Genomic DNA, 22,680 nt, shown 5'->3' on the forward strand with positions numbered 1-22,680 from the left:
CCCCCGAGGCACTTGCACACCTGAACGCCCCAATGCAGAAATCAAAGCATCCCAAACAAGCTATCTTTCACTAGCCAGCTCATCAACCTGCCGGGTAACTTACATCAAAAACTTGCATGCATAAGCAAGACGGCTTATGCATGCAACTTAGCACGACGTTCGCAAGACAGCCAGATGCCCCGTTGACTCTGTCCACTCGACGCTCTGGCCCATGTGCAACATGTGCAACTCGGAGCGCCCTGCTCAGTATGCAGTTACTGCTGAGTGTACCGCACATTACGGTTGCATACTAGCTGGGGTACTCAAGAGTATTTCGCTGTGCCGGCAGTTCACACCGGCAGTGCAGCAGCAATGCCCTGCAAACATGTTGCTACCATTCCACCACAGCACCACCACTGCTACGGTACTTGGCTGCTTTGATCATCAAGGCTCAACATTCACCTTTGTGTTGAATCATTTGGTATCATACGGTGGTATCATACGGTGTTCAAACACAACAGATCACGATATAAAAAGCAACGCGGGTCGAACAGTCACTCAAACACCAATATCGCATATCTGGGCAAGCGATCGCAGTTTATAGCGCGAATCTTGTGTGCTCAAGCTGTACCTCCAGCAGTAGTACCTTCGCTGTGACACCTCTGCAGCCTGGCCTCGCCCACTCAGACTTTGAAATGGAGCCTTTCGCCATAGATCCTGATCCCACCCGTATAGAGCGGCTGGAGTGCATCGGGCGTGGCAGCTACGGTGACGTATATCGCGGGTGAGCGGTGGGGGCGTGCGCAGTGGCGCAGGCCCGATCCAGGCCTTGCTACGCGACGAGTAGAGTGTGGCTCAAATGGCGCGATTACTGTGGATCTTTACCCGTCAGTGGCTCAAGGCCGTTACGTGCCGCCCTCCTGCAGCATCGACACGCAGACCGGGCAGCAGGTGGCTATCAAGGTCATCGACCTCGAGGACATGTGAGCAGCACCCGCACCTGCTGCTCCGCAGTGCAATGTGAGGCGCGCCCTGGCTGTGGTGTGATGGTATCAGCAAAGAGGTTTCAGGGGAGGAAATTTGGTGCCTGTGATAATGTCTATCAAGTGTTCTCACCGTTGGCCGTATGCTCCCCTTCGTGCACTCCCGCACGGCATGTGTCTTCGTGCAGTGAGGATGACATTGAGGACATTCACAAGGTGGGCAGGCACGGATGGAGTGCTGCGGGCAGAGATGGCCTCATGAGCAGTACAAACATGATAATAAATGGTTGTACATGTTGGTCGTGCGGGGCCGACTCGACCGGACAGGCGTCGCAATGTGTGACGGGGCATGCGCTTAGTGCAAGCCGATGCTCTACCCCGCAGGAGATTTCTGCACTGGCTGGGTGCCGCAGCGACCACATCACGCGCTACTTTGGCAGCGTGATGCAGCCGGGGTCAAGCGAGCTGCTCATCCTCATGGAGCTGCTGGCCTGCAGCGTTGCAGACCTGGTGAGGGTCGGAGGGGTCCGGTTGCGATCCCAGCGGGGTGATACTCAGCATCAGGGGTTGCAGCAGGGCAACACAAGGAGGAGAGTGTGTATGATCTCCTGGGTTCTGACGGTGTGGAGGCTACACTTCGTCCCACCTCCGGGAGGCCAATAGAGTGCGCCCACTGCTGCATCGCATGCGTCCCGGCCAGCTGGCGGGATCCCCTTTGCCCGAGGCCGCTATTGCCTACGTGCTGCGCTCAGTGCTGGCGGCACTGGCCTACCTGCACGGCGAGTCCCGCATCCACCGCGACATCAAGGCCGCCAACGTGCTAATGAGCGGCTCAGGGGAGGTCAAGATCAGTGACTTCGGGGTCAGCGGCCAGCTGACTGGGACGCTGGGCTTCAGGCGGCGCACCTTTGTAGGGACGCCCTATTGGATGGCGCCAGAGGTGATTGAGAGCAGCGAGGAGGGCTACAGTACCAGCGCAGATATCTGGAGCGTTGGCATCACTGCAATCGAGGTTGTGGTGAAGTTTAGCGGGGGGTGGCCGGCCGATGCATGCGGCTGGAGCGAACTGCTGTCGTAGACAGGAGTTCGGCTTGCGCAAGTATTGTGGCATACCGTAGGTGTTTTTTAAAAAACCGGCCCCTTGATAAACCGCCCCCTTCTTGCCGTCGTCATCCCTCCCTGATCATTCCCATCCCCTGCTTGCCCCCACTTCTGGCTCCGGCAGATGGCCCTGGCGGCGCCCCCCCACTCTGAGCTCCACCCCATGCGTGTGCTGTTCATTATCCCCAAGGACCCCCCGCCTCGCCTTGAAGGCGCCTTCAGTGATGCTTTCAAGGACTTTGTAGCGGCCTGCCTGCAGGTGGGCATTACTGGGGGCCGGCGGCCCCATGACCAGCACTGGCTGGGTGGCACTCGTTGCCATGGGCCAGTGGCCGCCAACATCAACCAGCGCGCTTGCGTTGTGCTTTGTGTCAAACCATTCTAGCCCCTGTTACAATCCCCTGGTTCACCCCAAATCGCTGGTCGACCACAGAAGGACCCGGCCAAACGTCCGTCTGCCCGGGAGCTGCTGGCCCACCCGTTCGTGGCGGCAGCCACTGAGGCACCCCACGGGCTTATGCAAGTGGTTGGAGAGTATGCGCAGAGGAAACGCCCTGTGGTGCCGCAGAGGGGGCCATCACCAAGTGACTTCAGCCAGGTAGGGGCAGGGGGCACACAGGGTTTGGGGCTGACGCTAATCATGATAGGGCAGGCTCTGTTGCTTCTGGGCTTGCACGTATGACCTGTTTTGCAGCCGTCCCCACAAACACAACGCCACACACAGCAACACAACGCCGTCTGGCTGAATGCACCCTTTATTTGCACCCCAAACTAAGGGTACGCTGCCAACATGGGACTTTGGTGGCAACAAAGCAGCCGCCACAACGGGCCGCGCGGCTGCAGCGCTGGGCACGCTTCGTGGTGCTGAGCTGCGCGACCCGCGGTCGCTGACGGCCGGTAGCACGGGCAGCCTTCCCGGCTCGCTCACCGCGGCTGCGAGCAGCTTCAGTGGGGGCGGCAGCCTGCTGGGTGCAACCAGGGGTGCAGCGGGAGGGACAGGCACTGTGGCTCGGACAGATGGCTTTGTGGTGCAGCAGCAGCTTGGAGCAGGTGCGATGAGGGCATACGCGATATTTGCCTTGAGATACGTGGGGTGCTCTGTTAGTTGTCATTGTGTTTGGCATCAACGCTGCATGCTGTGCAGCAAGATCAAAGCTGCTCTACTTTGCTGAGCTCACATTCACTTGACAACTCCGCTGTGCAGGCTTCACGGGGACATTGCCCAGTGGCGCTGATGCAGCGTATGCAAGGGCAGCGGCGGCTGAGCAGCCCGGCGACCGCTATGGAGGCACGCTTCGCTCGGGTGCAGAGCCCAGCAACGCAGCAATGACAGGCACTGGCGCCTCAACTGCAGCCTCAGCAAACCCTCGTCGTCTCTCCAGTGGCGGCGTTGTCATCGGACAAGTTGGCGTCGGGGGCAGTGGCATCGCCGTCAGCGGGGGCGGGGCGGGTGTGGGCGCGCCAGATGGTGCGCGCGCGGTGTACCAGCGCCTGCCGTCGCTGGCGGGGCTCAGTGTAGAGGTCGGCCATGTGCCGGGCGGAGGGGCGGCTGCGGGCCTCCCTGAGGGCAGCGGGTCGGCCCCTGAGGTGACCATCCTGCGGCGCTTCAGCCGGCACGAGAGCGGCGCTGCAGCAGCAGAGGGGGATGCCGTGCTCACGCGCCTACTGTTGCCGGCGCTGCGGGCGCTGGTGCCGGTGATGGGCGGGCCCGAACAGGTGGGCAGGGGGGAAGCTAAGTCTGAGTGTGGCAGCTGTTTAGCCAGACGGTTTGGTGCACCCCACAGATGTGCATTGTATAATGTGCTGCAGCTGGTTGGGCAGCATTGGTTGCATTGCAATCACGATGCAGGGCAACCACGTGCATGAACACAGTTGTCAACATTCATGCACTTGACTATGCCTATGGCAGGCTGCAGTGGACGCAGTGGTGGAGCAACTGCAGCAGCTGGAGCGCCAGCTACCAGGCGGCAGCGCACGGCTGCTCTCTGAGGCCATGCTGCTGCTTTCCATCAGCGACAGCCCGCAGCTCGCAAAACTGGTGGCATCAGCCAGGTGCATCTTTGGCGCCACCACCAGCGGTGGCGCGGGTCCAGCGGCACCACCATCCGCAGCAGCGGGCGCCCTCGCTGGCGCCCCCGTGGCTGGGCTGTCGGCGGGCCCCAGCTGCGCCCCAGGCGCGGCACTCCCTTCTAATGGCCGTGCCAGACGGGGCGCAGGGGCTTCCACTGCCACGGCTCTCATGCCTGGTGTAGATAAGGGGACCGCAGGCACGACGGGGCCTGACCTGGGCCTGCTCGGCAACTTCTTGCTCGGACAGTGGCGGGAGGACGCGGCACGGTCAGCCGCAGCAGCGGCACGAACCCGCGTGGCATTGTAGCATGCGTGCACTGTGCTGCACAATGTGCTGGCCAGAACGAATTTCTGAATGAATACTGCCTTCTGGGGGCACACAGCATGTTTGGCAAGGCGGGAAGCCTCCTGAGCAGGCGGATGGTGCGGTCAACTGGACATGTGAATGCGACCCCACCTGCTGAGAAGCTGTGCAACCATCCAGACCGCACGGATCGTGGGGCTTCGTGGCAATCGGGGGTCACTCGTCTTCCAGCTAGCCGTGTCCGGGCTTGGCTCCGCTTGTTTGTCGCGCTCACCACTGTCGCAGTGATCTTGAGCAGCAAGCTCGGGGCTAATGGTGGATTTGAGCACATAACGGAGATGGCGATGGATGAGGCGTCTGATGGGGTTGAGGAGGAGGGCCCCTCGCCCAGGATCAGCGTCAAGGACGCCGAGGAGGGCACCGGGGACCTGCAGAGCCTCCGTATCATGGTGAGGAGGCAGCCTTAAACGGTGCTAGCGCTTCAACTAGACGCCGCTTGCTGATGCAAGCAGCGTGGCGGCGCGGTGGTGTTGCGTGCTGGTGTGCACAACGCCGCCGCCAACGTTCCGACCTGCTGCCATCACTCAGTCAGTGAGTGGTGCAGGCGTCGATGTCATTGGCGCCTGGCAACTCCAGCCCTGATGCAGATGCAGATAACCAAGCGTCCTGGCCTTCTCGCATGATTGTGTCGCAATCGCAGGCACTGTGGGTCCGAGGCAGAGGTAAAGGCCGCAAGGAGGAGCAAATTGCGGGGACAGTCTTGAGTAATCGCGACGCAGAGACCAGCGTCCCCAGCAGGCGAGGCAGAGGTCGCGGGCGAGGCCGTGGTGGTGGGCGAGGAGTTGATGCGTCGCTGGCGCCCTGGCGCATCAAGTACGATGACGACGACGTTGATTACGGCTTCTTTGGCGGCGGCTTCAGCACGTTTTACGTCGTCAAGCGCAACAAAACCGCCTACTCCAAGCCCTTGGCCCTGCCCACCAAGTGGCCAGGATGCAAGCCTGCCTGGGCGGAGGGCGCGTGCACACCACCGCATCACTCCACAGCTGCGGCGAAGACCAGGCCAGTGGTGGGCGGCGCTGCCGAGCTAGGCGGCCGCAGCGCTCAAGGAGCCCGGGGCCGGGGCCGAGGACAGGAGCGCAGCAGGGGCGGAGGTCGCGGCAGGACAGGAAGGCGGGACGCCAGCCATCACGTCCATGGTGGAAGCAGCAGCAAGGATGGCGGCGGCAACAGCAGCAGCACTGGTGGCCAATCTGCCGTGGTCACCAGCCACAGCGGAGAGGAGGACGAGCAGCACAGCTCCCCAGCCCCTCAGCCGGACGGCATGCAGCAGCAACAGCAACGGCGGAAGCGCAAGGAGCTGGAGCAAGGGGAGGGCGATGCAGGCGGCGGCAGCCCCGTGCCTGGCGCGACCCTGGGCCCGGCTGGAACATTTGTGGCGGCCCAGCTCGCCAAGCGGCAAGCTGTCGAGGTGCCTGCAAGACCCCAGCAACACTTGCTACTTGCGCAAGAGGACCATCTGGCAGCTGCAACGGCATTTCAGGCGGGTCTTCAGCATGCGGGTCGGCCTGCTGTCGTATCAGACGTGAGCGCCAAGCTGCAGCTCGGCGACGCACCGGTGGCTGTGCCGGCCAACACAGGGGGCGGCAAGCCTGATCAGCAGCAGCAGCAGCAGCAGGAGCAGCAGCAGGAGCAGCAGCAGGAGCAGCAGCAAGAGCAGCAGCAAGAGCAGCAGCAGCAGCTGCAGCAGCAGCAGGGCGAGCAGCTGCTAAGGCCGCCGGACGTGCTGCAGCAGGAGGAACGACGCACGGCTGTGGCAGACGAGCAGCAGGAGCAGCAGCAGCAACAGCAGGAAGCGAGGAAGGAAAAGCAGGACATTGAGCACGTGCAGCAGGCAGAGCTCCGGAAGTCCATACACCTTAATGGACAGCGTCAGCATCAGGAGCGGCAGAAACAGCAGGATGAGCAGCACCAGCAGCAGGCGGAGCAGGAGTCAGGGCGGCATGAAAAGCATTTGGATACCAACGAGATGGGTGTATGGCATCAGCAGCAGCAGCAGGAGCTTCAACAGCAGCAGCAGCAGCAAAGCCAGCAACCAGCTCCCCGGCACATGCAGCCGGCACTACAACAGCAGCAGCTGGGACCCATGCCGCAGCATCCAGGGCCCAAACAGGAACAGCAGCCAGCCCAGCCGGCCCCTGCTGTGACGCGCATCGGTGGTGTGCGGCGAATGAATCCCGCTTTGCTCAGCCGGGCCACCACCACAGCTGCCATGTTATCCGCCCAAAACGCCTCATCAGCCAACGGTAGTCTTCTGATGCAGCCAGATGCTCGTCCATCCCAGCACCGCAGCACCGAGGCCGGGGACAGCGATCGCAGCGGCGAGGCAGCAGACACAGAGGAACCCAAGCAGCAGCTTGCTGTGCACGGCGCACTGCCACCAGCCGATACGGCGATCGAGGAGGTACTGGCCAGCCTCACAGGCACGGGTGCGAGCATCAAGTCGTCGGCGGCGCGGTTGCTGGAGTTGTGTCAGGGGGTCGATGGCGACGAGGGTGCGGCTCGGCGCCTCGTGGGTCGCATTCTGGTGCGCATGGAGAGGTGAGCCCAAGGGTGGGGAGACGAGCAGGCACATAGGGTGAGCGGTGAACATATTTGGACGTCGGAACGTCCGACATCCGCTCTGGGCACCGGATCGGCGAGATTGATGCCCCGACGCATTTGCTGTGCTGAGCAAGATACCAGGCACACAGCTTACCCAGCGGGGTCCCTCAACACGCCATCCCAAGCTTTTGGACGATTTTTTTACAAAAATATTCCCCCCCTCCCTCCTCCTCATACACAGCGCCGCAGCAGGCGCGCCGCGCGTCAACCTGCTGTACCTCACAGACTGCCTGCTGTCGCACGCGCGTCGCCCCAGCGCCCCGCCCGCCGCGCGGATCCTTCCCGTCATGGTGGGGGCGGGGCTGACGCGCATGCTGCAGCTGGCGGTGACCGACGGCGACAGCCTGCAGCGCGTGCGCCGCGCGGTGGACGCATGGGGGCGCAAGGGTCTGCTGGAAGCAGCCTACCTGCGACTTGGGTACGAGAGGCTCGATGCAGCCGCCACGGCCATCCACGCCGCGGCTGCTACCTCTGCAGCTGCAGCCGCGGCGGAGCAGCAAGCTGTGGCTGTGCCGCAGCCGGCCGTCGCGCGCAGTGCCGAGGGGCGGTCGGCAGGGCGGACGGACAAGCGCCAGGTGCGCGCAGTTCAGCTCAACTTTCAGACGTCTTGTTGTGGCATGCATGCATCCGCTCTTGGCTCACACGCTCTGGATGCACTTGTACGCCACAGGCTAAGGGCGCAACCCACAACAATCCTCATATCTGCTGACACCACGCCGCCTCGACATTTCAATGACATGATGCCACCTGCAGCGGCCAGTCGCAGCAGAGGGCCGCCCGGTGCGCGTGGTCCTCGCTGCCCCACCCCGTGCCACCACGGAGACTGAGCTGCTGCCAGGATACCTGGAGCGGCTGGCAGCACTGGAGCGGGTGCGGGGCCAGGAGAACGGGCTTGATGGCGACCAGACGGAGGATGAGGGGGGGATCGCCGCGGCAGCAGCGGCACAGCAGTACAGGCAGTCCCAGCAGGTGGGACGCAGCAGCTGGGAGCTGCCTGAAGGAGGTGTGGCGGGTTCAGTCAATGGCAGCAGTTTTGAAGCCAACCTGTTTGGCCCACGAGTGGAAGTGGCGTGGCTGCTGGACCCCTACGGCAGCATGGCGGCCGGGCCCAGCAGCGCCCACTCTGGCACGGCACTGCTGCAGCAGCTCCTGTCCAAGTGCTCGCTGCAGCTTGCGCCGCGCCCGGACCCAGCTGTTGCGCTGCTGCCTGACCCTGCCGAGGAGGGGCTGGCCGACACGCGCGCTCCCACTTGGCGCGAGGCCATCGAGGCGCGCGAGCGCCGTGGAGGCGTTGCGTCGACAGCAACAAAGCAGCAGGATTGGACGCCGTGGAGGGCTCAACAGCACCAGCAGAAGCAGGGGGAGGATGAGCCGCAGCAGCAACAGCAACAGCACCAGCATCTCCAGGAGGAGGTACAGCCGCCGTGGCAGCAGGGGCTGCGTGAGTTGCATGCGAACGCTCCGCCGCCCTGGCAGCTCGCAGATGCCGGAACACTTGTGCACGGGGTGGAGGATGCAGTGTGGGACGAAGGTGGGAGTGGCGACGTGGGCTTGGGGCACTCTGCAGACTGGATCACCATGGTGCCCGCTGCACCCCGCCGCGATGACACTGCGGAGGCGGAGTTTCAAGGTAAGATCAGCACGGGCAGTACGGCGGGCTGGGGGGGCCACTGATCAAGAACACACGGAGCTGCGGCTCACAGGCCTCAGGCCGCAGCTCCCTTGCGTTGTGTAGACTGATGGGGTAGAGGCAACCAGTGCAGCTAGTAGCATGCATCGACCAAACGCCTGCCAGTAACGTCCTGCACGCAACTGTCACAGCTAGACCAAATCCCTTTCTGCAACGCTTCCTCAACCAGATACCTACGACTTTGCAGCAGCAGCCCAGGGCGCCCAGCCGCCGCTGCCCTGGGGCTCCCAACACAGCGCCTGGGATGGTTCGCAGCCCGGCACCGCGCCAATGTACGACAGCTACGACCCAGACCAGCCACCGCTGCCGCCTGAGGCAGACTATGTCCCGGGCGGCGCGTCCGTCTCGCCGCCGCCGCCGCTGCCGTCGGAATCCGGCGAGGACGAGGGCGAAAGCGGCAGCGAGGCGCCGCCGCTGCCCCCAGGGTCACCGCCCCCGCTGCCGCCGGGGTCGCCGCCGCCGCTGCCGCCAGACGGCGGCGTTGGAGGCGCTGCAGACACCCAGATGGATGATGACATACCTGCAGGAGCTGCGGCGGGGAGTGTCAGCATTGTTGAACAACGCACTTTTGCGGCATCTCAGCCTCTTGCTGTTGTGCCGCCTGCGCCCCAGCCGCCCCACCCACCGCTGCAGCTGACGCCTTCTGGACCGCTAGCCCTGTACCAGCAGCAGCACGCCCCGTACCCTCTGCCTGTATACCAGCAGCAACCTGCCGTGCCTCCCGCATTTGGCCCAATCGGGCTGGCCCCTGCACCTGGCCTGCCAGCACTGGTGCCGCCGGCTGTGCAGCAGGAGTGGGGCGCGCTGCCGCCGCCCATCCCGTCCGCCGTGGGTACCGGCGGTGTGGTGGCGCCCTGTCTGCACGTGCCGCAGGCGCAGTTTTTGCCCCCTGTGCCTCCGGGCCCATTCATTCGACCTGTGCAGCAACCTCTGGGGAATGTACCGCCTGGTGGCATGATGGCGCCCCTGCCGCAGCAGCAGCCAGGTGGCTTACTGCCGCTGGTCCCACCACGCCCGCCGCCCGCCGGCCCTCCTCTGCACCTGCCGGCTGCGAATGTGCGGCAGCCCATGCCACCCCTTTGGCCGCAGCAGTAAATTCCAGGTCACACGCATGTGCGGGCGGGTGTGGTTCCTGTCATCACCAGGAAGGCAGGTCGTTCCGGCTCATTTTTGTGCTCTAGGGGGAACTTACACTCGGGTGGTGTGTCCCACGTGGAGAACTGTTTTCACACCTGATACATGGTCTCTCTGCAGCGGTTTCCGATCAGGAATTGACTACTTTGGGGCCATCTGCCCCGTACCATGTACCGTAGTAACTTGTAAATGCTGACAGCAGCTTGCAGGCGCAGCTTTCAGGAGCAGCAAGCACAGTATTGAGAACCTCCAAACTTGGGGGAACTCTTGGAAGGCGCCCAAAGTGTGGAGCACCAGACACGGCGAGCCATGCTGTCATGCCGGCAGCGCGTCACGTGCAGGGGTGGAACGCGTTGCATCCTGCAGCTGTTGAACCCGCCAGGCACGAAGGTTTGAAACACTAGGAGCCTGCTGCGTTGCAGCTGGCCAACTGGCCGGCCCGGGCCACTGGTTGAGGATTGGACTGATTGCAGACTGAGGCTGGAGTTTCACTGGTCACAAGGTTATGGTACAGTATGACAACAGGGCAGCACGCCCAGCAGTCGTTCATGTTCCGGCACTGCATGGCGCGACTAATCACCAGACAAGGGGAGCGGTGCAACTGACGAGATCCCCCTTCCTGGGAGTGATACAAGATTGTTGATCGACGGGCATGGTGACCACCTGAAAGCATACTTATGCGATACGGTACTGATAGTCACGAAGCCGGACACGGCCTTTAGTCGTTCCATCCATGTCAAGTGTCAGAGCGTGCCACGTTGACCAGATCACGCACGCATATGTGGACTCATCTGCTTTATAACTGCACACCCACGCTTTATCATGTGTCTGGTGACAACCATGTGTTACCAGCCTCGCAAACGGGCTGAGTCCTGAAGGTCATTCGATGCCCCTTCACTAGAACGCCGCCCGTCCTTAAAAGCTATGCTAAACAAAGGTTCCGAGTTGACGTGCTTGACATGTATCGCTTTGCCGGTTGCCGGCGGAGTGCACGACGCCGCAGCAGCTCTGCTGCTCGCCGGACGAACATTCTGCTGTTGCATTGACCGCAGCAGCGTCCCTGCCGGCTCGCTAGGCGGTTTACCGCAGCTCATAGTTGAATGCTGCGGCCAACTGCGGCAGGATGCCAAGGGGAGTGTGCAGGCGCACTGCAGGTGCATCCCCTGCTGCACGCCAGTGGCTGCGGAGCAACACGAGCAAACGGAAGCACACCTCCATACGACGGTGAGCATCACATGCACCATGGACCTGTGCACTAGCTAGCTGTGTACATGACTCCAAGTGTTTGCATCCTTGCTTAGCAGCAGGTTGACTGGGGCTCAGTGTGCGTTGCGCGTGGTGCGCAGGTAGAGGACGACGCGGGGGCGCAGGGGCTCGCGCAGTGGGTGGCTTCCGCAGCAAAGGCTCACGGGCAGCACATCTTCGTGCAGCTGCTGACGCCTGACGCCCCAGGTGCGCTCAAACCAAGGCTTGAACCTTGAAGCTTGTTAGTGTCACCGCCGCTGGGCCGCACTGTTGAAGACAACTTTCATTTGCTTTGCAGCAAGCAATAAAAGGGCCCACTTACGCAACACATTTCACAGACAGCTCAAATCTTACCCTGGTGGGCCTGGATGAGGGCGGTGCCGAGGGCACGCTGCTGCAGCTTGCCAGCCAGCTGCGCCAGGCAAAAAGGCGCAGCAACAACGAAGGGGGTTTTGGTAGATTAGATGGTGGCGGGGCAGACGGTGGGGTGCAAGCTGTTGCTGCTACTGGCGGTAATTATCTCCTGCTAGAAGCAGCACAGGCAGATCGAATTGTGTTCGCGACATTTGCTGGCGGCGGCACCAGCGCAGCTGAGCAGGCCGATAGAGAACTGTTGCAGCAGCTCCTGCAGGAGTGCAGTTTTCTCGGTGGCGCGGGTTCCGGCGGCACAACAAGCGACTCGACAGTTGGCGAGCTGCACGAGGCAATGGCCAGGCGGCACGAGCCCAGCGGCTGCTCTGCACTGGCAGGGCCTAATCATCTTGTAGAGCTGCTGACACAGCAGCTGTACACAGCGCAAGCTGAGACCGACCGCCTGCACACGCACTACTTGGGTCTCCTGGACTCACTAGCCGGGCCAAACTGGAGCTGCGACCTTCAGGTCATTGAGCGGCCTTCAGCTGTGGCATGTGCGGAGCAAAACAGCATGCACTTGGGTAGCTGTGGAGGCGAGGCCACTCGTGGGCGGGCGCCGGTGCAGCAGCAGCAGCAGCAGCAGCAGCAGCAGCAGCAGCAGCAGCAGCAGCAGCAGCAGCAGCAGCAGCAGCAGCAGCAGAGCAGGCCAGCTGCACTTGGCGTGGGCTCAACCGATCCTCCGGAGGCTCCGTGCACAGTCACTGCGCCACAGACGTCTGCACAGAGGGCACTCGCCACCTCGGCCAGTGTCGCGGCCACAATGCAGACCCGGGCTCTCGAGGCTCAGAGGGCACTCCTTGAGTCGCAGCTTGAAACAGCCAGGCACGCCCAGCGAAAGGCCGAGAGCCAGGTGCGATTGCAAGGCGACGTCGCAAAGTTCAGTGCGCATGCCCTGGCGCCGCAGAGGTGTTGTTGATCATCCTAGCCAATTCAAGTCGTGACCATTCCAGGAAGGGCTGTGCAGATGGGTGCTTTCCCACACGAAATACTCCCTCAACCAAAGGTGACGTTCTTGGAGGCTGACCTGGCAGCGCTGCGCGACAAGAGCCTGGCACGCGAGGGCGCACTACGTGCAGAGGTAAGCCGTACTTGTGCCCCCAAGGCGAATTTGCATATGCAACGCCACCATGGCAGGCGCTGCTCTGATACACATGCTGTGTGCTTGAACTGAACTTCGTTGCAAGCAGCACAGAGCCTGCCTAATATGCGACGTTGTCTTTGCCTCTTGCTTGTGACAACCAGGTCAGTCGTGCCAAGCAGCTAGCCAAGGAGCAATCAGCAGCAGCAGCTGAGCAGCGCGCAGAACTAGTGGACACTGTGGAATCGCTGCGCCAGCAGCTGGACCGGGCTCGCACGGAGGCAGGGGAGCATGCAGAGCTTTTTCGGCTGCAGGTCGGTGCTGCCGCACAAATCGCTTCTCAGCACCAGCAGCAGCAACACCAGCTGAGCAGCAACACCAGCAGCGGCACACAGCGCAGGTCTCAGGAGGTTGCAATGCAGCTGGCGCCTTCAGCTGGCACCAACAGCAAACCTGCAGGCAGCCCGTTTGGCAGCAGCGTATCTGGTGCCGCTGCAGCCACCGCCACAGCAGCAGCTAGCGCGACAGCAGCGACAGACCCGCAGCACATGTTGAACCTCATAGAGCAACAAGCGCAGCTTGTGGAGGCAGCACAGGCCCGGGCTGAGAAGGCTCGCGAGGAGGCGGCTGTGGATCGTGCGCTGGCAGTGCAGGCAGCGGCGGAGGTGGAGGCTCTGCGAGAAAAGCTGCGGCGCGAGAGATTGGCACGGCCGCGAGGGCCGGGGGCTTGGCTGTTGCCGCTGCCAGGCGATGCGATGGGCCCGGGACAGCAGCAGGTGCTGGTTGGCAGCCGCCCCAGCACGGGGGGTGTGAGTGACAGGATGCGGCCAGCATCAGCAGCGGCGGGGTCCTTGCGGCATGCATGGCGCACGGCTGGTAATCCTTGCAGTGCAGGGGTCATCCGCGGCGGGGACGATAGCCCCAGCAGCAGAAGCAGCACGCCCGTGGCAGGCGGTGAAGGCGTTGATGCCGGCCAGGGCGGCCCCTCCAGGGGCTCAAAGTCACGACCCGCCAGCGCCATCGATGCCGCATGTGCCGCATCAGCTGGAGGGATTGGGAGCTCTCTTAACGCTGGCCACGGCTCAAGGGGGACCTCAGCCGTAGCGCAGCGAGAGTGCGAAGTGTCTCCAGGGCTGCGTTTGAAGATGCAGCGGCGATGGGAAGAGGAGGTGGCGGCGCACGGGGAGCGGCGGGTGGCTGAACTCCAGGCAAAGGGGGCCATCGCCGCTGAATGTGCCACCGTCACTGCTGACTTTATTGGGAGCAGTACTGCGGCAGCAGGGGCTGGCAGCCTGCCGCCCGACGTGGTGGTCTACATGCGGCGCTTGGAGCATGATGCTGGCAGGTGAAGGATGCCGCAAGGCAGGGGACCCAAAACAGGCTGTAGATGGGTTGGCAGCTGACTTGCAAACAAAACTCAACCCTTGCCGTGCAACAGTGGCATCGGGCTTGCTTGCTTTCCGCATTAAAGCTTCCCACCCCAGACAACTCCAGCCTGCACATCAAACACAAACTGTGCCAGGCTGCGCGAGGATCTCGCGTCGGAGAGGGGCCGCTCCCGCGAGCTGACCGTGGCGCTGCGCGCGGCGCAGCGGGGGGCGTCTGAGGTGTCCCAGGCCTACCTGTCGGGCCTTGCGCCTCCTGCTGGTAGGCCCACGGTTTGGATGACGGCCGCGGGCTGCTTCGCTGCCAGCCGCCCCGCCTCTGCGGGTGTGACCGGCCGCGGCAGCAGCGGAGGGGACGGCGGCGGGGCAGGTGGCGGCGCAAGGCGGCCGTCCACAGCCGCCAGCAGGAGCGTGAAGGCCTCATGAGCCCAAATCTTGCGGGCCGGGATATCCTGATATGCTCATAATCCTTCCACCCCTGTCAATCGTTCTCGTTCTTGGTGAATCAATGCTGCTGCTCTGCCTTCAGGGCTGTGTTGTAAGCAACCAATGTGCGGGGGGCCTGGGCCTGCATCGACAGAAGGGCCGCCGCACAGCTTCGACTGCTCATGCACGCATCGCTCGATTGCGTCCGGCCGCCGCCATGCAGTATCCTGGGCTGAGCTCAGCCTTTCTTCAATGTAAATTTTGCCTTATAACGAGAATCCTGCATGTTGTGCTCGATTGCGGCTTGGTCATACCGCTCATCACTCTCACCTGCTGCACTGCACACCACCTCAGTCTCACTGCACGGGCCGCGAGCGCCATGTCACATGAGGCCGACAGGCCCCGCCTGCAGCATAGATATTTTTGATACGAGAAAACAACAACAATAGGCTTCTGTGCCAGATGTGATTCAACAACGAACCATCCTCGCGCCAGCCGCGCAGGCCAACCTCTGTGAGCGTCCGCAGCGTGCTTCAATACCACATCAACATACGTGACCATGTCATTGCTTGGGGTGGGCAGCACCAAGATGCACGGCGGCACAGCTCCCGGCGAGGATTGCGCCGACCGCCTGGGCTCGTTGCCACGGCGCTTGGCCGTCCTGCTGCTAGTCAGCGGCCAGACCACTCTTGCGGCGCTGGCTGCGGCTATTCGCGACAGCCTCCGCGCGGTGCTTGGATGGGTGCAACGGCGGTGCGCCGCGGTGATGGCGGTGCCCTTGGCGGCGGCAGCGGCTGCGGCGCGCATAGTCGCCGGCCTGGTGCGGCGCGTGCTGTCGTTGTCTCCAGTGGCGCTGCTCACCCAGCTGGTATCCTTACAGCTGGGGTTGGCGGCGAATGACGACCACAGCGACGGCGCGCGCGTCTCCGCCCGCATTGGCGCGCAGCTGGCGCTGCTCTTTGGGTCAATACGGTGTGCAGCTGAACGAAATGTCATGTCGTATGCGGGGCGCCGAGTGTGGCATTGCATTGGAGCAGCTGCTGGGCCGCGGGTGCCGCAGCAGCCTTTGTGGTAACATTGTTGCATCGCGGCAACACAACTCGGCAAGTGCAGTGAGGCAGACTGTGCATGCGTGCATGGTTGCGCCGGTGCAAGCGCGTGGGTGTGCGCAAAATGGTTCATGATACTTGCCAGCACGGCATGATGATCAAACCTGCGACCCTCCACCAAAAGGCTGCGGACGACCACGTGTGTACAGCTGGCACCGCCCAGCCTGAAGCCGGTGAAATTCCTGCTGCCTTCCACCAGCTCCGGCAGCACGCGCGGCGCCGCGCCAGAGTGTGCACCCCGGCCGAGCCCGAGGATCTACGGCGACGAAGCAACGACCACCTCAGCGGTCGCTTCAGCTGCGCATACTGCTGGCTCGGCTCAGCACCAGGCGTTGCAGCTGCATGGGGGTCGCCACTTCGTCGGCAATGCGCAGCAATGGCAGCAGGAAGCGGGCGAGAGCTCGGGCGCAACAGCAGCGAGGACGGTGGTGGCCGATGCTTCGTCGTGTGACAATGTGCTTCACCTACTGTGCAGCAGCGAGCTGAAAACCGCCATTTTGCGGTTTCTGGGGGATCAGGCTGATGGGTCCCAGGGTTACGTGTTGCTGCCCAGCGCGAGAAGCAGCGACAGCAGTCTGCGCGCCAGCGCCGTGGCCCCGCCACAGTCGCAGCCCTACTTTGGCTGCGACACAACGCTGGAGCAGCAGGTGCGGCGGGCTGCAGGGGTGGCTGGTGCTGCTGCCTTTTGGTTCTTGCAGGCTTTAATGGCAGGCTATATGGGGTGTGTGCTTGTACGGGCTTCTCACATGCCGATACTCCTGAGGCACGGCGCCAGACGCTGCCGGCGCCCCCGCCTTGTGTTGCCCGTGTGCCCCAGGCAGCCTCCGCCTCGTCCCCCACGGAGCAGCCGGCGTCCCCTGAGCTCCGGGAGCAGAGCAGCCTGCGCTGCGCCGTCGCAGCGCGGCAGCTCAGTGGTGTCTGCGGCGCAGACGGCGATACCACGCCCACTGGTGCGAGGGCAGGTGCAGAGGCGAGCCCAAGCAGCGCGTACGAATATGCAATCTGCAAGTGCAGCCCCCCCCCCCGTGTGTGCATGCCACACCAGTCAAATTTCACAGGCCCTGCCCATTTACGCACCAGGGTGCGGCTTGTGCATATGGGTCGCATGCAGCACTGTCCAGGGTGACATGCGCGAAACAGCCTGTGTGCATGCTCACGCCCCAGCCGAGCTTCCTCGCAACCCTCTGATGCCCCCCTCTCTCCACACCAGTTGCGCTTCACAGTGCGCGCTCAGTGCGCGAGTCATGCGAGCTGTTTGAGGGTCTTGGCGCTGTCAGGGGGCGCGAGGCCGCCGCGCCCAGCTCTGTGTTGCCTGGCCCCGTGGCAGCGGGCTCGCTGATGCGGGATGCGGAGGCGGGGTTCCAGGAGCCCGTGGCAGCTGCCGCCGCTGCTGCAGCGCTCTATGCGTCGGCCGCCCCGCACGGGCGCATCAGCCCCATCGCCCACCCGGCCAAGCACGGCAGGAACGTGGCGCGTCCCAAGCAGCTGCCGGCGGCCCCCTTCATACCCCCCATCACGCTCCCATCCATGGTGCTGCGCGCGATTGGATCGCCGGCATCGCAGGCCAGCGGGGCCGCACCCCACAGGTCCCCACCCAACAGCGGCAGCGGACTACGTGGTCTGCTGGAGGGCGGCGCTGGGGTTGCGCCGCTGTTTTGATGCAATGGTGGCCATTTGATCGCGTTGAGTTGAGAGAGTATAGCTGGATCGGTTCTGATGTTAGGCCATTTGAGGTTTGCTGGTGTCTCAATCCTGTGTACCGCTCTGTAATATACACTGCCTGTATGCACGCCTGTTTGTTGTGAGAGGAAGGTCGCAGGGGTGCAATGGGTGGGTTTGCCATCAGGGTTGCTCTGCTGTGCAGCAGGCCGAAGGGACAAGTCGTGCAAAGTTCGCTGCAGCAACATCAGTGCAACACACACCTACATGCACACACCCGGCTTCCCTTCGGGGGTACTGTGCTGCGCCTGCAGCACCGTTGAGAAACTGCTGCTGCTGCTGACTTGGCGGGTATGGTGATGTCATGTTGATGCCGGGTTGGAAGTCCCGGTTGCCCAAGTTGGCAGGCTCGAGTTTTTGTTGCGACTAATCAATTCTTTCACACGCCAATCTCAAGCTGCCCGTGCAAGCTGTGCACGCAGCTCGTCACCGGGTTTCGACGCATCAGCAAATTCGCCTTGTTTACTCAAGCCTGGCCACGACGATCAGCAGTAATGGCTGCGCTGGCAGAGCGGGTGAGTAGCTGGGACGACGTGTAGCGCGAGCGTGCACCCCTGATGAGCGGGCGACTTTGTGACAGTGCGTGCGCCCAAGCGCGGAGCGGTGTTCCTCTTGACGGTGCTGTTGCGATTTTACCAGGTCCGTGAGGCCCTTCACATCGGCGCCTTTGAGCCAACGTCCCTTGAGGTGTGCGGCGTGCGCCAGGGGCGGCGCGGTCAGCACGGGCACCTGTGCCTTTGATACTTGTCGGGAGGCCAGCCACTGCAAGCGGGTTCGCATACTTGCGGATGCATGGGGCATGAATGGTCTCACACCTCTATCAGCCCTCGCTGTTGTTACAGCCCTTGCTGTTGTTGTGGCTAACCCCTGCGTTGGTAATGGTCGTGGCAACCCTACCTGGTGCCTGGTCCTTGCGTCGCCCCCACGCTAGGCTGAGCACCGCATGCTGTCGGACTCTGATGACTACGCGGCCCACCTCAAGCGCCTGGAGAGGGCCGCCCGCCAGTTTCAGAAGGACGTTGGGGGTGCGTAGCTGCCAGCCCTTCCGTGCATGCCAGTGTTGCGCATTGATCACAATTGCCGCAAGCAAGACCAACCTGTTAGGGCACTGGTACTCCTGTCCTAATTGGGGCGAGAGCAGTTATACTGTCTAGGGTGACATTGCAGTGATGTTGACGCCTCCCTTCCCCCCTTTGGCCCTCGACCCCAGGCTTCCTGGACGGCACCGGCAAGTTCCTGACCGGCGCGCCCTTCCCCCGCCTCTGGATCCAGACCAGCTCCACGCAGGCCGCGGAGCCCCAGCGCCCGTCAGTGCCGGAGCGGCACGCGCACCTGTTCACCGCTGAAATGCACACGCGCCTGGCTGAGGTGCGCTTGCGAGGGTGGCGGGGCGCCGCAACGAGTGCGGCAAGGCGCCATGTGTCACTTCCTATTGCAAAACGAAACTTGCCAACGCCGGCTGTCGCATTGTTTCGCCGGGCGGCTTGCTTGCACACGCAACAGCGCATTCGGGCTAGTACCCTTACCCCTCTCCACGCCCCCCACTACATTTGTGCTGGGAGCTCACTAACCTCCTCTCCCCTCATCTAACTCCGCAGGCTGTCCCTGCCACACTGGCTGCCGCCATAGAGTCAGACCTGGTCAAGCCCCTGTCAGCCTGGATCACAGCCCACGACAGCGCAAAAGTGAGCGCGTGCGGGCATGTGTGCGTGCGTGCATGGACGCATGCGTGCGTGCGTGCGTGCGTGCGTGCGTGAGGGGACGATTTAACGAGGGAGGGCAGAATGGGGCAGAGTGCCGGCCATGTCGCTGTCGTCATTGCGGCACAGCTGGCGTCCCGAAGGGGCCTGGTGATCCAAGCGAGGCACAAGCTGCGGCTACACCCCGGCCTGTCTGCCTGGCTTGGGCCCACCTTGCCGGGTCCCAGTCATTGAAAGTTGGTCCAAGCAGCAAGCCAGCCAAGGCCACACGGCAGCATCCAGCGCAGCGCACATGCACCTCCATTCTGGCCCGCGCCTCCTCAGGAACGCATGAGGCACCTGGAGGGGCGGCGCCTGGAGTACGACGCGGCACGCCGCAGGCTGGAGGCCGCCGCAGACAAGGCCGCCACTGCGGAGGCTGGTGGCGCGCGCGACCCCGCGGGCGCGGAGCGGCGCCTGGGGCGTACTGAGGGCGAGGTCGAGCGTGAGTGGCCCCCTCATTGGGGCTGTGCCTGGCGGAGAGATGTGGGCCGCAAGACCGCGATTCTGACTGGCTGGCAACCCCATTAGGATTGCTTGGCGTGTGTGCTGTGCTGTGGTGCGTTGAGCTCACATGCGGGCCCGCGTGGGCGAGTTGGCCGTCTTCAACCTGGCCGAGTTCTTCTTCACATGCTTTTGTCTCGCCACATTCTGTGCCGCCTCTGCCCCCCAGCGCTGATGGTAGAGTTTGAGGCGGAGAGGGCAGCGCTGGCCGAGCACCTCACATGGATGGTCACCGCTGCTGCGCGCCTCAAGGTGTGCTGCCTGGGCGCTGGCCGCATGCCCACCACATGGTCGCTGCTGCTCTTGCTTCAGCTAGCAGGGCGCAATCACCGACCGTGATGCTGGCTACCTTTTGCTGATCGTCGGCATACTGCGTCACTGAGGTGCATATTCCTATCACCGCCCACCCTTCTCCAGGCGTACGTGGCTGACACTGCCATTGCCATGCGCAACGCTGCCACCAGCTACACTGTCCCTGAGGGTGCGCAGCTCGCGGCGGTGTGGCATCTGCCTGTGGAGGGATCAAGGTGGAGCAGACATTGACCAACAGCCTCGCTTTCTAAAGGCCTGCTTGTGCACATCCCGCTGCTCGCATCACCAAAGCCGCCTGCCAGGCGCCTGCATGGTTCACCCATTCCCTCACCCACCCACCCAGCTGCCTCAAATCAAACGGCCTCTTTGAAATCTTGCACCCTTCAGGGCTACTGGAGCCGTACCCAGAGACTGCCAGGGGTGAACAGGTGGGGGGCAAACCTGTGTGAGCAGCTGGTGCACGCACGCAACCTTCACAGTCACGGTATGCCCACCTGTTTCATGGCATGCGATACGCAGAGCGTGCACATGAGCTGCACACTTCACTATTGCACCTGCATGTAGGCTGTCGCGTGCTCGCCTCCGACGCGTGTGCACAGCACAATCTATACCCTTGAAAGCTCATGAAAGCACTCGCTGAACCCCCATCACGCAGGTGGCAGGCGCGCCGCAGGGCCCGTCTCAGCAGTCTGCTGCCACTCATACGGCTGGCGAGGCCGCCCCCGTGAATGTACACACCGACATTCCCGAGACGGTGCAGCTCGAGGGGGGCGTCAAGCCCCAGGGGCGCGGCGTAGGGGGTTTGCTGGCCGACACGTTCAAGGTGGCGTGGACAGGCCGGCCGGCTTTGGGGGGCGCACACCAGCATGGCTTGCCTCTGGCCAACTTCAATGGCCCGTTCACAGGGAAAGCAAACTCCCCTCGAGGGATACGCTGCAGGACTGAACCACCCATCATGGTGGACAAGCACCAGGTGGTCAGTTGAGTCCCGCCTCAAGACCGGCATGTTATTTGGGCACCCACTACAAACGGAACCTGCTTCTCACCCCACCGGCCCCCCACTCCCCCAACTTTACAGAGCGCCGTCGGCCTCCCGACCGGCCCTGGCGGCTCGGTGCGCCCCCATGTAGAGAAGGAGGCGGCGCAGGCGCCGGCTACAGGCGGCGCCGAGGGTGTGAGCGGCGCGGCGCTCGACGCCAGCGCCGTGGCCCCGACTGAGGTGGTTGTGGCGGAGTCTGTGGTGCACATGGTGGAGCCGCCCGTGACAGAGGCGGTGCTGCATGTGGTGGATGTACCGCCAGCCCAGGGGGCAAGGGCAGAGGGAGCGCCGCGCGGCGGGAGCGCCGGTGTGTATGAGGGGGAGGACGCCCCCTACGTGGAGGACGTGCGCGATCCGCGCCCCTACGCCAGCGATGAGCCCGGCGGCCCCGTCAGCCCCCGGCGCGAGTGCCGCATGCCTGACACGGCCGCACACGGGCTGGGCCTGCGCGGCCGCGCGCTCAGCCGGGACCTGCCCCCTGATGCTGGTGGCGCGGACCAGGAGCCTGAGCCCGCGATCGAGGTGGGCCAGGGACAAAGGGCAGGCTGAAACAGGGGTCAGGCTTCTTGCATTGTAATGACACAGCTGCCACAAGCCATCAAATGCAGCTGCCGCGTGGCTGCGGGTGCGCCCACGTGACGATGGTGTTGGCCGTGGCGCCCGGCCCATGCCCCGCCGCCCGGTCCCAGCCAACCCTCCCTGCGGTCCTCATTTCCCTGCCCCTGCAAACAGGATGCCGAGGCCAAGCAGCTGTCGGCGGTGGTGGCGCCCGGCAGCCCCTTGGCAGCGGGGCTCGCAGGCAAGGCGGCGCAGGCGGGTGCTGAGGGGGAGCCTGCGGGCGGCGATGACGTCGTGCGCGGCGACACCACGCGCAGCGGCGGTGGTGGGCTGATGGGGGCCATCAAGGCCGCCACCATGGGCGCTGTCAAGGGGATAACGGGACAGGGGGAGGGCGCACGCGGAGAGGCGGCCGCGGCGCCGTCTGGCGACGGCGAGGGCAAAGATGGACTGTTCTCACCCACGGCTCAGCTGGGCTCCACATCATGAGCAGCAGGGGGCTACGCCGCACTGCCCGGGACAGTCTCGCATCATCCTCATGGGGGCGTATGGTTCACACGAGTCAGGGCTGGGTGGTTGTGGGACCGCTGTCGCGTGTCTAGACACATCAGCGCATCAAAGGGTTTGAACGAGTTGATGTGGCTGGCTGTCGCAGCCGTTGCTGGTAGTGTACAGTGTAGGGGCTCGGCGGCATCCGAGCGTTTTCATGGAGATAACCGAGGTTTGCTTTCATTACCGAGGGGCTGCGTTTTTATAATTGCATGATGCAGCTTACACGTGTGTCAGGCAGTGTGGGTCAGCTGCAAAGCAATAGGGATGAGCACCACTGCCGGTGGGAGTTGAACAGGGTTGACCGTGGTGCATGCAATCATGAACGTGGCTGTGGAGCCATGGTTGAACAACTGCTGGTCAGTATGCCGCGTTGTAAACAAAGCAAGATACGCCATGTGACGGTGCGTGTGCGCATCGCGCTCAGCTGGGTCGCTGGCATGCAGGGGACCGCGCGTGCTTGGTTGGCCCCGCCCCGTTCTACTCAAACGTCAGCACCGTGCGCAGCGTCTTGCCGCTGTGCAGCAGGTCAAAGGCCTCGTTGATCTGGGTGAAGGGCAGCCTGTGGGTGATGTACTTGTCCAGGAGGGTGCCCCCCGCCAGGTACTCGTCAACCAGCTGGGGGACCTGGGGGGGGGGGGAAGGGTGGGGGAATTTGAGGCAGGGCCAGGTGTTGGG

General features: G+C 63.4%; 4 protein-coding genes across 4 annotated transcripts in view; 3 read left to right on the forward strand and 1 right to left on the reverse strand.

Annotated features, from left to right (window-relative positions):
* Window positions 1-674: 674 nt before the first annotated feature.
* MNEG_0971 (hypothetical protein) lies at window positions 675-2,040 on the forward strand (the record flags this gene model as incomplete). The annotated part of the gene is made up of 5 exons (XM_014050542.1): window positions 675-763; window positions 906-962; window positions 1,151-1,178; window positions 1,347-1,472; window positions 1,663-2,040. 5 exons carry the CDS (start codon window positions 675-677, stop codon window positions 2,038-2,040), a joined length of 678 nt encoding a protein of 225 aa, XP_013905996.1.
* Window positions 2,041-4,781: 2,741 nt separating this feature from the next.
* Window positions 4,782-7,810, forward strand: MNEG_0972 (hypothetical protein; the record flags this gene model as incomplete). The annotated part of the gene is made up of 5 exons (XM_014050543.1): window positions 4,782-4,886; window positions 5,138-6,658; window positions 6,782-6,992; window positions 7,291-7,676; window positions 7,772-7,810. The coding sequence occupies 5 exons, from the start codon at window positions 4,782-4,784 to the stop codon at window positions 7,808-7,810; spliced, it is 2,262 nt and encodes a 753-aa protein (XP_013905997.1).
* A 9,985-nt stretch (window positions 7,811-17,795) lies between these two features.
* Window positions 17,796-21,942, forward strand: MNEG_0973 (hypothetical protein; the record flags this gene model as incomplete). Its single annotated transcript, XM_014050544.1, has 12 exons — window positions 17,796-17,816; window positions 17,941-17,988; window positions 18,233-18,326; window positions 18,512-18,669; window positions 18,900-18,986; window positions 19,326-19,485; window positions 19,714-19,796; window positions 19,962-20,025; window positions 20,244-20,284; window positions 20,512-20,679; window positions 20,935-21,417; window positions 21,628-21,942. 12 exons carry the CDS (start codon window positions 17,796-17,798, stop codon window positions 21,940-21,942), a joined length of 1,722 nt encoding a protein of 573 aa, XP_013905998.1.
* Window positions 21,943-22,482: 540 nt separating this feature from the next.
* The window catches only part of MNEG_0974 (S-(hydroxymethyl)glutathionedehydrogenase / alcohol dehydrogenase), a gene marked incomplete at both ends in the record, with an annotated part of 3,937 nt that continues 3,739 nt past the window's right edge, over window positions 22,483-22,680 (reverse strand). The window contains one exon of the mRNA XM_014050545.1: window positions 22,483-22,629. Within this exon, the coding sequence (XP_013905999.1) occupies window positions 22,483-22,629 (147 nt within the window). The remainder of the gene's footprint in view (window positions 22,630-22,680) is intronic.

Source organism: Monoraphidium neglectum (genome assembly GCF_000611645.1).
Source record: "Monoraphidium neglectum strain SAG 48.87 unplaced genomic scaffold scaffold00090, whole genome shotgun sequence".
NCBI lineage: Eukaryota > Viridiplantae > Chlorophyta > Chlorophyceae > Sphaeropleales > Selenastraceae > Monoraphidium > Monoraphidium neglectum.